This window comes from Crocuta crocuta, unplaced genomic scaffold, assembly GCF_008692635.1.
Source record: "Crocuta crocuta isolate KB4526 unplaced genomic scaffold, BGI_CrCroc_1.0 scaffold152, whole genome shotgun sequence".
NCBI lineage: Eukaryota > Metazoa > Chordata > Mammalia > Carnivora > Hyaenidae > Crocuta > Crocuta crocuta.
The window spans coordinates 4717182-4731068 of record NW_027528798.1 but is presented as its reverse complement, the minus strand read 5'-3'; the positions used below and the strand labels follow the sequence as shown (position 1 = coordinate 4731068).

At 55.1% G+C, this 13887-nt stretch overlaps 2 protein-coding genes across 3 annotated transcripts; both read right to left on the bottom strand.

Moving 5' to 3' along the window:
- Positions 1-162: 162 nt before the first annotated feature.
- NRN1L (neuritin 1 like) lies at positions 163-1769 on the bottom strand. Its single transcript, XM_077755502.1, has 3 exons — positions 1558-1769; positions 669-801; positions 163-536 (listed from the first exon to the last, which is right to left on the bottom strand). Exons 1-3 carry the CDS (start codon positions 1646-1648, stop codon positions 251-253), a joined length of 510 nt encoding a protein of 169 aa, XP_077611628.1. The 5' UTR covers positions 1649-1769; the 3' UTR covers positions 163-250.
- Positions 1770-1989: 220 nt separating this feature from the next.
- EDC4 (enhancer of mRNA decapping 4) lies at positions 1990-13321 on the bottom strand. 2 transcript variants are annotated; one of them, XM_077755621.1, is made up of 29 exons: positions 13079-13321; positions 10298-10454; positions 9852-9963; positions 9497-9596; positions 9056-9245; positions 8802-8949; positions 8612-8716; positions 8175-8284; positions 8001-8084; positions 7812-7907; positions 7625-7727; positions 7332-7512; positions 7172-7244; positions 6977-7068; positions 6711-6910; positions 6504-6616; positions 6256-6412; positions 5514-5947; positions 5325-5429; positions 5087-5239; positions 4961-4997; positions 4652-4829; positions 4381-4536; positions 4160-4275; positions 3893-4058; positions 3619-3805; positions 3309-3528; positions 2751-2914; positions 1990-2522 (listed from the first exon to the last, which is right to left on the bottom strand). In XM_077755621.1, exons 1-29 carry the CDS (start codon positions 13161-13163, stop codon positions 2330-2332), a joined length of 4215 nt encoding a protein of 1404 aa, XP_077611747.1. In that variant the 5' UTR covers positions 13164-13321; the 3' UTR covers positions 1990-2329. The 2 variants fall into 2 exon arrangements, with proteins under 2 accessions (XP_077611747.1, XP_077611748.1); XM_077755622.1 differs by having other exon boundaries at positions 6711-6898.
- Positions 13322-13887: the final 566 nt, after the last annotated feature.

The following is a 13887-nucleotide window of genomic DNA, read 5'->3' as shown; positions in this document are numbered from 1 at the left end:
CTGGGAAATGAGTGTCTGTAAGTAGAAAGATTGAGTCCCTTGTGGCAGCCATGGGCCCTGCCCATCCAGTCCTAGGGATCAGCTTCTGGAGGCCTCCTCCCCAGCCAAGCAGGCTATAGACAGAAGAAAGAAAGGAGCTTAGTACAAATATAAATGCCTTTAATGAAAGCCAGGGGTACTCTGCAGAGCCCCGGCGGCAGCCACCAGAGCAGGGTAGGAGGCAGGGGGTGCCGCCATTCCACCAGACTGGCTAGGCCAGAGGCCCCAGGAGGCAGGCGAGTGCCAGAGCAGCTGCCAGCAGTGGGGGTGCAGGGGCTGGGCTATGTGCAGATGCTGTTGCCTGCAGCGTCTCCTGGTTGGTCTCAGGGCCTGTGCCACGCTCCCTAATGCGCACAGGGGTGCCACACAGAGCATGCAAGTTATCTGGGTGTGGGGCCCGGCGAGCTTCTTGCTGCAGTGACTCCCACACGGCGGCAGCCTCCTCCGGACAGCGCAACAGGACTCGGGAGGCACAGATGTGGAAGTCATTCCAAGACCTGTTAAAGGCTTGGGGTTAGGGTCATTAGCTGGGGCAAAGAGGCTTTTCCAATGGGAAGGAAAAGGTTCGGGCCCCAAGGGTGGTGGTGGGAGTCTGGTGATCAGGCGGCTGTCTTCACACCTGCCCTTACCTGCAGACAGTTTCCAGCTCGCCTCCGATGCCCATGCCGTCTCCCAAGCGGATGAGACACTCAGCAAAGCCCTGGTATATGGTGTCACAGCCCCCTGGGCCTGTTGCAGCTGCTGCCAGAGGAGATACAAGGACTAGGGGTGGGGGTGGAGAATGGTTGAGAGGATGAGCCGCCTTGCTCCCCTTCCCCACCAAGCCCCCAAGAGCTTGTTTACCTGGATGTGCTCTGGGGACATGACTCAGCGTGAAACAGAGGCACCCAAGGGAACCAAGGGGCATGTCTGGGGATCACCTGCATTGACACCACCCCCCCAGATGCAACAGGGACAGGATATGTAGAGAGGAGGAAGGTGTCTCATCCCAAGGGGCTGACTCCACCTTTGAGCTTCTAGGGCTGCAGGCCAGGTAAGGATTTTCCAAGTGAAGGAGTCAGGACACAGAGAAGAGGGGCAGAGTCCAGTGCTATAAGGCTCCCCAAATTGTCCTGCAGTCTAGATAAACTTCACTTGGCCTTCCCACCCTATCTCCAAAGACAGATGTTTACAGCCAGGCAGAGCAGAATACCGGGGTCAGGATCTAGGTGAGACCCTAAAAGAGGCCCTCAGGGGTCCTACAGCTGGTCTAGGAGTCCCATCAGAGCCTATGTCTCCATTTATCGGAATGGGGGCTGTGGAATTTCAGGACCCTTCCCCCACAATTAGGCCTCAGTCTATGCCCATTTTGCATCCTGAAGCTACTGGCACACATTATCCCCTCTCTGGAGCCCTCGCACCTCCTCTGCAGCCTGGTTCTCGGCACAGCTGAGGCACAGCTCCCACACACCCTATACCCAGACTGGGGAAAGGGTGTGATGCCCAGCTGCCAAGCTGGGTCCCCACTCCAGCACTCACCAAGCGGTAGCAGCAGCAGCAACAGCCCCAGCACACCGGACGGTCGGGGCAGTTGCTGGCGGTGGTGACAGGAGCAATAGCTGCGCATCATCCCCGGCTGGGAGCCTAGTGCTTGAGCTAGTAGCTTGGAAACGCAGCCCTTCGGCCCAGCCCCCAGAAGAATGGCCTGTGATTGGATGGGAGTTGGGGGCGGGGCCCAAAGCCAGCTAGCTGGCGGCCCCGCCCCAGTACCGAGATTGGCAAAGGAGGGGTAGGGACGGGAGAGAGAAGAACCAGGGACACAGGGTTGTAGAGATGACCCCAGGACCTTTGTTTCAGAGATGGAGGGGTTTCTGGGAAAGCAGTTGTGCAGATGAGGGCGGGTGTCCAGGCACCTGGGTTAGCCTAGACAGAACTCCACACAGGGAAGTTACACCAAAAGCACACACATACTCCATTTTATTCCAAAAGCATTTAATTGAATTTCTCAATTTTTCAAAAACAAAAAGATCCAAATCGGAGGTAAAAAGGAATATGGAAAATTCAACACAAGTGGTGTCATGATCTCAGGGGTCATGCTCCAGGCATGGCAGAACCCAAGAAGGCACAATACCCACCCTGGGCTCAGCCAAAATCTGCCGGCTACCACAACCTGTAGACCACAGCCAGTGCTCTCCCCTCAAACACACCAGAGGTGGGAGCCTAAGCAGGTAAAAGGGCAGACACTGGCCTAAGCCTGTCTGCTGGCCTTCAGCGACCCCTCAACCCCCACCCCTGGGCAAAGCAGGTTTAGCTAAGGGAGGCTAGGGGTTACAAGGCCAAGCAACATGAGGCTGAGACGCCGGGCCACTTTGCCAAGTGAGTTGTGCGGCTCAGCCTGCAGGAACTGGAAGAGCTTCTGGCGCACCTGGGCCATGACAGAGCCCATGTGGTCCCGAGTGATGGGGTCACTGTGGTCCAAGTGCATCACAGCCTCTTCCAGGTAGCTGTGGTGGAAGAAAAGGACAGGATACAGGTGGGCTCCAGCAAATTGGAGCGCCCCCTGGTGGCACTGAGGCCCAGAGGGACTGCTGACAAGGGGGGGGGGCCTCAAAGCCTGAGATGGGTGGGGACAGAGGTGGAAAAAATTAGAAAGCACAGTCAGGCAGAAGTCTCTGCTTTGAACTGCTCCCCCACTTCCACCCTAGCCTGTCTCCTGATCCAAATCCGCTCACCTGAGCTTGAGGTCAGTTCGTGTACCAAGGTCAGAGGCCAGCTGCTGGATGAGGGAAAGGAGCACAGGCTGGGAGAGTGGGCAAGGTGGCTGCCCAAAAACCTGCCCTGGGTCCACAGTTTCACACACATACAGCACCAGGTTCAGGTCAGCAGCCGTCAGGGCCTAGAATAAGAACAGTGTTTACAGCAAACATCAGAATGGAATACCTGCTCGTCTGGCTGTGCGGCCAGGGAAACAATGACCAGGGTAGGGCACTGAGGGCACCAGAAGGGGATGCCCAGGGGCCCAGAGACAGTAACATAGGGCTATGTTATGTTGTTACTTTAAGGGATCAGGAAAGGTTTCCTTAGAAGGGTGGCCATGAAGCAAGGTAGACTGAGGTAGAAAGACCCTGGAACCAAACAGAGGGAAAAGAAGGGGAAATGGTCAGAAAGGCCAAAGAGAACCAAGAAGAGCCTACTGGGGCCAGACTACCCAGAGCCTGACAGGTAGAATATGGTATGTAGGCCTTGTCAGGAGACACCTGACCCTTAACTGGACCTAATACCTGGCATACCTGCTGAAAGGCCTGATTGAGGTGGCCCTGCTGCAGCAGCTGTAGAATATGAGCTTGCTGGGCCTGGCAGTCGAGATGTGCAGCAGGAACAGGTGTGCCAGCAGCTGAACGCATAGCCTGCATGATGCTGGAGGTGACCGCGGCCTGTTGCTCCTTAAGTGCTACACTCACCTCACCTTTAACGATGCGCTGTACCTGTGCTAAAATTGACTCCTGCAGGCTGCAAAGGAAGTGAGGGAGGTAGGTAGATAAGAAGTCCAGTTTGGCGCTTTCCAAACACACCACCTTGCCCAGCACCCTGCCCACACACCTGCCCACAGCCACGTGCAGCTGGTGCTGCACCTCAGCCCGAACGCTGCTGGATACAGTGGCTGCCATCTGCTCAGTGGCACCCTGCAGTGTGCTGACCAGGCCTCGAAGCTGGGCCAACACAGGCTCCCGTGCCTCCTGTTCTCGTGCCTTCCGGCTCTTCATGTGGCTCTCTAGCTGCTGCAAGTCTGAGAGGTGACCACAGGGGCCATGAGAAGGATAGTGGGGGAAAGGGGGACAGCTCCTCCCACCCTGAAGCATATGACCCCACTCACATTCTTGCGTGCCCAGTCGAAAGCTATCGTTGATCTGCTGGAACATGGCCTGGCAGCTCTTCTCAAAGGCTGGCAGTACCACGCTCTGGAAGGCTTCACGGTAGGCAGCCTGCATCGGCCCCTGTAATGTGTCTGCAGCTGCTCGGGCAATGGCATCTGTCAAGTTCTGGAGGCAGAGGGAAAGCTGAGTTGAAAGGCTGAGCCCAAGTTGGGCTCATCAACTGGCCCACCACCCACCAACCTTTCTCATCTGGGGCCCTACAGCACCTTGGACTTTAGTAGCTTGGAGATATTCTCTTTCATGCTACCCTCCACAGCTGTGAGCTTGGTGGCCACCGAGTTGCTCAGTTGGCCTGCCACTGGCTCCAGACTCCTGGAAACACCTGGGGCAGGGTGAGGGGGAATAGGTAGAGCCATGAAAGGCAGCTTGACAGATAGGAAGCCCCACTCCCACCTGGCCCACCCTGAAGTCTCCATGAAAAACTTACATGGAGGCACCGTCTTCTTGATCTCATCCCGTATGCTACGCTCTAGCCGTCCGGCTATAGCTGAAGACAGTGCCTGGGAGAGCTGTTGTGTCAGCTGCTCCTGCAGCTGCCCACCCCGCTGCTGCCCCTCAGCTAGTGCCCGCTCCAGCCGCCGCTCTGTGTTGTAGCTAAGGAATAGGCCCAAAGTGGGTCCTACATCCCTTTCCAGGGCCAAGAATGTTGCTCCTACCCCGACCCCCGTGCCATGCCCGGCGACAACCCATAAGGATACGGTCTTGCTCGTGCCTTGACTCTAGTGCACGTTCTACATGGCCTGTGACGGTGCTCTGTAAGCCTTCAAGCTGGGTGCAAAGACGCTGCAGCAATTCTTCTTGGCTGTGCCGTAGCTCTGCCAGCTCTCTCTGCTGTTGCCAAATTAGTGCTGGCCAGTCTTCAGGAGGTTCTGCCACCTGCCAGGAGCACCGACAATCAGGTGCTTCTGCCCATACATTCTCACTCACCAGACCAAGGAATGGCCCAGAGCCCTTCCCATCCTCATAGGGAGGAGTCCCAGAAATACAAAAGGTGTTATTTCACTTACCTGGTGCTCCATGAGCCGGGATCCCACAGCCGAATCCCTACCATGGACAAGAAGCACCTCAGGCCACGTCAGGCATGGCAGCCTGGGGACCACCCCTCTCCCAGGCCCCAGGACCCCACCCCCTACCCGTCATCTTTCTTGCCCTTTCTCTTAAGCTTGGGTGAGGCTCGAGGAGATCCCTTGGTCTTCCAGTCCTTGGCTGGCAGCCGTGGAGTGGGAACTTTGGTGCCAAAGCTCCCGGCAGCAGAGGCAAGGCTGGCCACCTCGTCATCATGGTCACTATAGGAAGGGGAGAGAGAAAGATAAAGCACCGGCCCACTTACTGGCCCTCCCTATGAGACGAATAGTGTAGGGTAGCACCTACCTTTGCTCAGCACTGGCATCCTGGCTATCGTGTTGCTGAAGCAGGTGATAAGGTGGTCGGTGGAAGGCCAGGCTCTTGTGCTTCTCCTGGAGGCCATTCCTGGGACTGAAGGGACATGCCGGCTCAACAGTGGATGATTCTATCTGAAACCCCTACCACCAGCACACTTTCTCCTGCCAGGCTCCTCACCTCTCTGCCAGGCTGCTGCAGGTCTCACGAGTAATGTCTGGTGCCGTAGGCCAGACCTGACTGTCAGGGGCTGTGGCCTCCTGGGTCAAGGCTGCCTCCAAAAGGGAAGGGGTACTATGCCGATCCCCATCCCCAGGGCCTCCATCCAGGCCAAGCTGAGAGCCGAGCTCGGGCCCTGGTCGGGGCCGTGGGGACAGCAGGTGTAGCGCTGAGGCAGCTGAGGCCATACTGTCTGGCTCAAGGCCCTCAGGAGCAGAGGAGACAAAACCACGAGACAGGGCCTCAGATGCAATCTCAGGGATGTCCTGGGACAGGGCAGTGGAAGCTGAGGAGATAACATCCGGGGAGCGGGTGCGGCTGGGGGAAGCCTGGGGTAGCCCCAGAGGCTCCACTTCCTGCAGCTCCAGTGATAATGCAGACGCAGCAGTAGGCACCTGAGGTGGAGCAAAGATGGGACTTAGATGGTGGGATGTGGGGAAGGGGAGAGCACAGAGATGAGGCCCTGACATTTGTAGAGATGGAACCCATTTGTATAGTGGGGGATGCGGGTCAAAAATCCCACAGCCCAGGAGAAGAGGAAGTGGGAATATAGGATATAGGCTGAGAAGCTGCCCTCCAGGGAACAGGGGAGGTTGGAATGACCTCAGGGAAAGACTTCAGGTGCTGAGAGGAGAGTGCCACCAAGCTTCCTGCTAGCATATACTTGCCACCCTGCACTTCATACACAACCCTACACACACACCTGTCCAGGTGCTTTGGGAGTCAGTTTGTCAGCTGGACCTGGGAGCAGGCTAGGCAAGAGGCTGCGTGGGCTTGCCTGCAGGCTGCTGCTGCTGCTGCTCATGGTCAAACTGCCATCCAGCTGCAGCTTGGGGCTCAAAGTCAGCTCCTCGGGTGGCCTGCTGGCAGGAAGGCTGAGGTGTAGCAGCCAGAGCTTGATATCACCTGGCACCAGCCCCTGCCATCCCCCAACTCTGAGCCTCAATTCACCTGGGCAGGGAGGGGTCCACAGCTGAGGTACTGCTCATGGCAGACACAGCTGTAAGAGAGGAGGAGCTGGAGCTGGAGCTGGAACTGGAGCTGCTGCTGGGGGAGGCAGCGATCTGAGGAAAGGCAGGGGATCAGCACTTTATGGCTTTCAGGTAGGACATTCCTGGGTCCCCCTGCCCTGAGCCCCACACCCCTTCGCCAGCATACCTGCTGCAGAGAGGTGCTAGGTGTCATAAAAGCATCAGGTGTCATCAACTTGGGCTTGGTTTCACTGCTCAGACTGAGGAAGTCAGCAGGGGCAGGTAGCTCCACTATTCGTCGGAGGTCAGGCTGGGAGCCTTGGGTAGCTGACCCCAGGCCCTCAGAGCCTAGTTCAGGCCGAGACTCTCCAAATGCTGTGGGGAAAGCTGCCACTTGAGTCAGATCTCAGAACCTGGTCAGTCTAACCTGCTTCCCTATTCCTCCTCACTCACCGAAGTCCTCATGGGCAGCATGGGTGGGGAGCGGTGCCACCACATCAGGGTTCAGCTGTGGCTGGAAGCGGATCTGCACATCTTGCAATGCCCTAGAGGCAGAGAAGAAAATAGGAGAGGACTCAAAGGGGCCAGGAGCCGTAGGGTGGGGAGGGGCACAGACAGGGCACAGGTGAGACTTCCCAACATACTCACTTAGTATGCACACAGAAGAGTTTGATGAGCACACCAGCCGCAGACTCCATGGCACCAGCTCCATGGGTCCCATCTACAAAGACAGTATGGGCAACTAAGCCCTGGCCCTCTATGACTCCATACTTCCCCACATAATATATCCTGACCCAGAGCAGCTCACCAGCCCCTAGGCTGTCATTCTCTTCCTCAGCAGGCAGCACTTCAGTGTGCCGCATCCGGCAGCGACTCACAACCTGTATACCGAAGCTCAGAACAGGATGGGTGAGAAGGAACTCAGAGATGGAGCTGAAGCAGGCACGGCCCTCCTCCTGGTTCTGCAGCAGCTCCATCACGTAGAGGACCTGCACAGAGAGTAAACTCACAGCTGAGTTCTGTGAGGGCTGTGGATGTGCCCAACATCCCCTGATGCCATGATGATGCCAGCTCTGCCCAGGGTGCCCCACTGTAGGTTACCTTCCGTTGCACATCGCTGAGAATAAGGTATTCGGCTGAGAGGTCCAGGCAAACCTTGAGGCTGGGGGGCACACTCACTGAGCTAAAGATATCTGGGGAGAAGCTGAGGGGCCAGAGAGGCAGGATTAATGAGAGTGGAAAAAGCCCACATCCATAACCCTGCTGCCCCTAGCCAGCCTCTGCTTACCGAATGGTCTGCAGACAGGTCCAGGACACTGTGCACCACATCTTTAGTTCCCGATTCTGGTCAGCGCCAGTAATAAGGAACCTCCAGAATGGGACTCTGCAAAGCAGCAAGGCATCAAACAGCTGGTTGGGCCCCCTACTGGAGAACTAAGGTCCAGCCCACCACCCACCTGCCTGCCCACTCACTCACTCAGGGTCCTGTTTCTTATGGTTGTCACAGAACAGGAGGCAGGAAAGGGACCTCCCATTATGAGGTTTCCATTCATGCAGACACCTGAAAGAAGACATGATGGGCCTGAGCGAATGATCTGGCCCTAACCTTGAGGGGACGGGGCGGGTCTCGGGCCCTCAGGCTCTCCCTTACCTTGGTTCATCCTGCCCTTCAATGTAGATCTGCCAGAACTTCACAAAGCCATCATGGCTTGCGGTAGCCAGGACAGTCCCATCAGGTGAAAGGGCCCCTTCACTTAGACACTGGAAAACACCCAAAGAGCCTTGCTTTGCCACCTGCCTTGTCGTGGGAGTAAGCCCTTCTCAGGTAAGGATGGTAGTGAGCTGAGCTGACCCACAGTGGATGCGTACATTTTTACGAAAGACTGACTAAATGGAGGACTGTACAGAAGATCAGACGCCCAGGGTGCAGCCAGGCTAGGCAAGTGTTCCATAGGTAAGGGTCACTTTGTGTTCAGAGTTCCCATGGGCAGACTGCCAGTAAGGCTCCGTGGGCTGGTGTGTTCAGGGAAGAGATGAGGGATGTAAGGAAAGTGGGGAGAGCAAGGAGGCAGTCAGTTGCAGGCTTACTGTGCTGTGGCCTTTGACCACGATGAAGCCTTGCTTGATCTGGCTGACCCGCACAGGCCAGGTACTGTGGTTGGAGCGAAGCATGTCCAGGTCCCACACCTCAGCCTGGAGGGTACAAGATGAGTGTTCAGCCCATGCCCACCCGTGGCCGCTCTGTCCTCTCCTTTCCCCTCATGCGTGGTTCCCTCACCCGGTCCTCATGCAACAGGGCCACTGTTGGGCTGCCCTCCTCACAGCAGTCCTCACTCTCCTCAGGGATGAAGGGGCACCAGATGATCCTGCGGAAGTGGTTCAGTGGTGTACCCTCTGGCTGCTGGATGTGGACCAAAATCTCTTCTCTGAGCAGGGTGTTAAGGGCTAAACAGGTGGATAATGAGATGTATCTGGCAGCCTCAGACCCACCCACCTTTCTTCAGTCCCCCATCCAACCCCAGAAAAGGATACTGAATTTTGCCATTAACTAGAGCCAAGCGCCACACAAACAGGTTGCCTGCCTCATCCAGGCAAGCCAGCTGTGAGGAATTGAGGTGGGCAAAGGCCAGATCAGCCACACTGCCTGTGAAGCCCTTGAGCAGGGTCCGCTCCGAAGTGCTGACACTGATCACCCGCACCATCGCTGAGCCATTGTTGGCAGCTGGAATCAGAAGAGCAGTAGGCCATGAGTAAGGCCCAGGAAGCAGCAGAGAAGCCCTGCCCTTGCCTGCCTCATTGCTACTACCAGTCTCAAGCTCAGTTTTCCCACTTGGCACCCCAAGGCCTGTCTGAGGTGAGGGCAGCACAGACAAGCCTTCAGTTGTACTCTAAAGGCTAAGCAGGCTGACACTGGGTTTGCATCTCTGAGGCTTCTAGCAGAATACCCACCTCCTTTCCCCTGCCCCTACTCACCCCGAATGGCATAGGCCAAGAAGGAGTTGGACACAGCAATCAGGTTGCCATAGTAGTATTTCTGCTCCCAGTCATACTTGGCCACAGGCTGGATTTTCACCTGAGAACCAAGGTGAGGAAGGTCATAGAGGCTGAGGGCTAGGGTAGCTCTGCCAGAGTCCACATGTGAGAGCCTAGCCACCCATTCACAACTCTTGGGGTCCGATTCCCACAAAGACTTGGCAGCTAACCCTGGCTTCCTGAGACTGAGGCATACTACCTGTGGTCCCCATAAGAACTGGGAGCATGGGGTAGGGAAGGGAGAGGCTGAATGTGACCCCATTCACCATACATGCCACAACATCCTGGCACCCACCTTGTTGCTGCCCCGTGCCTTGCTTGAGATGCTAGAGTCACTGCTGGCCACAATCTCTACCTCCTTGGCCAAAATCCCAATGCACGTAGAGCTGTCATCTCCTGAGAGGCAGCTGTGGGGAGGGGTGAACAAGCTTGACTCCTGTTCCCACAAAGTCTCAATGGGCAGGGTTGGGAGGGGAAGAGAATACAACCACTCTGGTAAAGATGTCAAGTCCCAGATGCTCATCAATGTCTGGTCTACTGGTCCCCAAACCCACAGTTCCCTTTGTTCACCTCCCTCCTTGGTAATCGGCCTATTTCCATGCTAAAATGGAAGCTTAAACTTCAGATCCAGGCCAAGCTCTTTGGCTTGTCCTTTCCTCTCACTCTAGTACAAATACAATGTGGTTAAGTGCACCATCCCAAAGACCCCAGCACCACCACTGCCCTTTTCCAGACACTCACATGACCTGCTTTTCCTGAAGGTTAATAGGTGGTATGGCTCGGAGACCAGGCTTGTTTGTTGAAGTGCCATCACCTGAGCAGAGGGGGTCTGGGACCAGAAGCCCATTGAGATCCCCATTGTAGGCATTAGATGGCCGCTGGCTCTCTGCACTGGGACCTTCGGATAGAAAGGGCCACTCTGAGAAGGTTGTTCCACATGCCCACTGGCCTCTCCTCCTGCAGAACTTCATTCAAGAACCATGAGCTGCTCGAAAAACATTCCACTGAGGGAACCATGTCAGTGGGGAGGAGGGCCCTTGGTTCATCTTTTGTTTCATAAACTCTGATAGTTCACTCAGTCTCTGTCAAGACCGAGGATATACATGGGGCTCTTCTACCGGAAGGAAGAGTAAAGCTATCAAGAACCTAGTGAAGTCAATTAATACTTAGGCTCAGGTTGGCACAGAGGGACTCTGTGTATTTGAGGGAAATCATAGGGAGGGTCAAGACAGACTACATAGAGGGAGTGCCATCACAGCCTATGTGGCAGAACACACAAACAGGAAAGATGGAGATAAAATAAGCTACAGAGATCTCAGGTATAAATCTTGGATGCTTAAATTTTCTCTGTAGCAATGAAAGCCACAGGAAAGTCTCTCTCTCTCTCTCTTTATACATATATATGTATATATAGTTTTTAATTTTTTTGAGAGCATGTGCGCACATGAGCAGGGGATTGGTAGAGGGGGAGAGACAGAATCCCAGATAGGCTCCAGGCTCAGCACAGAGCCTGACAAGGAGCTCAATCCCACTATCCTGGGATCATGGGCTGAGCTGAAATCAAGATGCAAAGCACAATCGACTGAGCCTCCCAGGTGCCCCTAGAGAGCTACACAAGAGTTTTAAATGGGAAGGTGACATGGCCTGCTATGGCCAAAAGATTGACTGTTTTAAGGCAGCATGTAGCACAGTTGAGAATCCAAATAAGAGATACCAGATCCTAGACCAAGATAGTGGTAGAAGATAGAGAAGCAAGATGGACTCCTAATGCATGAAAGAACATCAGTAAGACGTGGGAGTAAGAAAGAAAGGAACCTGCCCCTCACAGAAATGGCTCAGAGGAAGACACCTTGGGCACGTAAACTCAGAAGGAATGGACATGAAGGAGCTGGACAAAGTGGAGAGAAACTCTAGGACAGGGTGTGTAGTTGAGAAAGACAGTATTTCAGATGTTTGCCATTGGCTGTTACAAGCACCCTGATAGGCTCAGACACCACCCTAAAACTCCCAGGTGACAAAGAGACTAGGGCTCCACATTGAAAAACACAGTAAGTTTCTAGTAACAAAACAGCATGCGATCTGAAAGATCCTCCAGTGAGAGGAGACAAGCAAGAGCTACTTGGCAAACTGGGTGTTTAGTACCAACCAATAAATAAGGAATTAAGTGGAAAGCCTGCAAGCCACTTCATTTGGATCAGAGCCACGTTAGCTGCTCAGGGGTAAGCTAGCCACTCTTCCTCCCAGGCAGGCTACCATGAGGACAAACAAGCTACAAAATATTGGCTACATCAGACTCTACCAAAGCTTTGTGCACTCTAGTTGCACAGAGGTGATGAGCAGGAGAGGTCCAAGCCAAGCTCACACACTCCAGGTCTGGGGCCAAATGCTTAGTGGTTTCAGGCAGCAGATGGATTTTCCTTAGGGGGTAAGGGGCAGCTAAACCCACCCAGTGTGAGTACCAGTACCTACTTCCAAAAGCAGCCAGTCTGGGCCTCCCAGCAGGTTTAAGAACAGGGTACGAGGAAACAGACTATGGTCTGTTCTCAGCTGTGGTCACTGCATACCCATACCACCATCACCAGCCAGTCTTTCCACCACTGCAACTTTTCACAGGTTCCTGAACCTGCCAGGAAACTTTGGTGCCTTCACACATGCTATTTCTTCTTTGCAGAATGCCATTCCTGACACTCAATCACCTGTTCATATTATAACACCTAAACTAAACACTACCTTCGGTCTCAGATCTGTTCTCAAGCACTCTCCAGCCCCAACCTCATCTACCACATCTCCATCACAGTACCAAAATACTTTTTTTCAATGACAGCTCCATGACCTTACAATCTCATTAGTTCTCTATGTCCTCAGGGCTCCGTGAGGGCAGGAGCAGCTCTGAGGTATCACTGCAAACCCAAGTAAAGCTTAAATACATAGAAATAAACTACAGCTTGCAAATGTTTGTAGTCTAATCCAATCAGTGCCATGCAGTCTGTGATTTCCTTCAATCCCAAAAAGGACATAGAATTGGGGCTGGCCATCTTCCTCCTGAAAATCAGTTTTAGAATAGCAGACCTGGAGTCTGTATTCCAGAGTGAAGGGCAAACTGCAGAGGGGGACCAGTGGCGCCTCAGCACAGCGCCTAGGTCTAGACCGAGAACTCCGCATACGGAGCTCAGACCAGGCCTCTGAACTATGGCACAAGGATAGGGAACCTGAGCTAGTCCCAGGAACACTACAGACCTTGGGGCCAGGACACAAACAGAACCCTGCGGATTCAGAGCAGGAGCCTCACCTTCAGCAGAGACGCTGAAGGACGAGGCAGAACAGCCCCGGCTCCAGGATGGGAAAGGATTTGCACCCTTTAGGGGCACGCTCAGCAATTTACCGCTGCAACCCTCGTCTTCCCTCACCACTCAGGAGGATGAGGAATCGGTCCTGAGGGACCTGTGGGCACTGAGGGAGGCCCACACCCGCGTCGCCCTTCTGCCCGCTCGCCGACGGCCCACCCCCAGTGTCCTGGCTCACCCCCCGCGGGCCGGTCCAGCTTGAGGATGTCCCGCAGGTGCTGCGTGGCGTCCTCGATGTCGATGCTCGCGCAGGAGGAGGCCATGGGCCCAGGCGCAGGCGCCTCGTCCACGCCGCGTTCGTTTCGCTACCTCCGCGCACAGTACAGCGGCGTACAGCCCTGCCAGAACCAGACAGCAGTCACTAAACTCGGTCCACCCGTCGCCCGCAAACCGCCGCCCGCGCCGCGTCCCTGTGCCCCACCAGCCCCACCAACCGCCTCCACTTCCGGCCCGCCCGAGCCCTGGATCCCGGAACCTGCGCAGGGTTGAGAAGAAAGGTTCCGGGCTGGGGGCGGAAGCTTCGTCCCTCTGGTACCCTTTGGTCAATGGGTGAGGCCAAGCAAATGGTGAGGCCGAGTAACCCTTTCTTCAGAGCTGAGGCAGAACAAATGTCCACGTACTGGACTAACCAAATCCCTGTGCATCTCAGGACATCCCGTTCAGTTTATGTCCATTACCAGAACATGGACTCATTGAGTCCCAAACTGGATCAATTTAGCTACCCAGGTTACAGTCCCTCAGACCCTCCCCATGAAAAAGGTGAATTGGTAGGACCCTAGGTCTACCCTTTGGGAAGTGGGGCAGGGCGACCCAAGGCCTCAGGGGAATCGTAAGCCCAGGAATTGCAAGAGGGAGATTGTCAAATCACAAACATCAGCCTGTTACTTAATATCCTCCAGGATCCCCTGTCCGCCCAGGCCTGACACCCTCAGGCAGGAAGAAAGAAACGAGAGTTTACAAACACCTCTTTATTGCAGAAATTTCAGG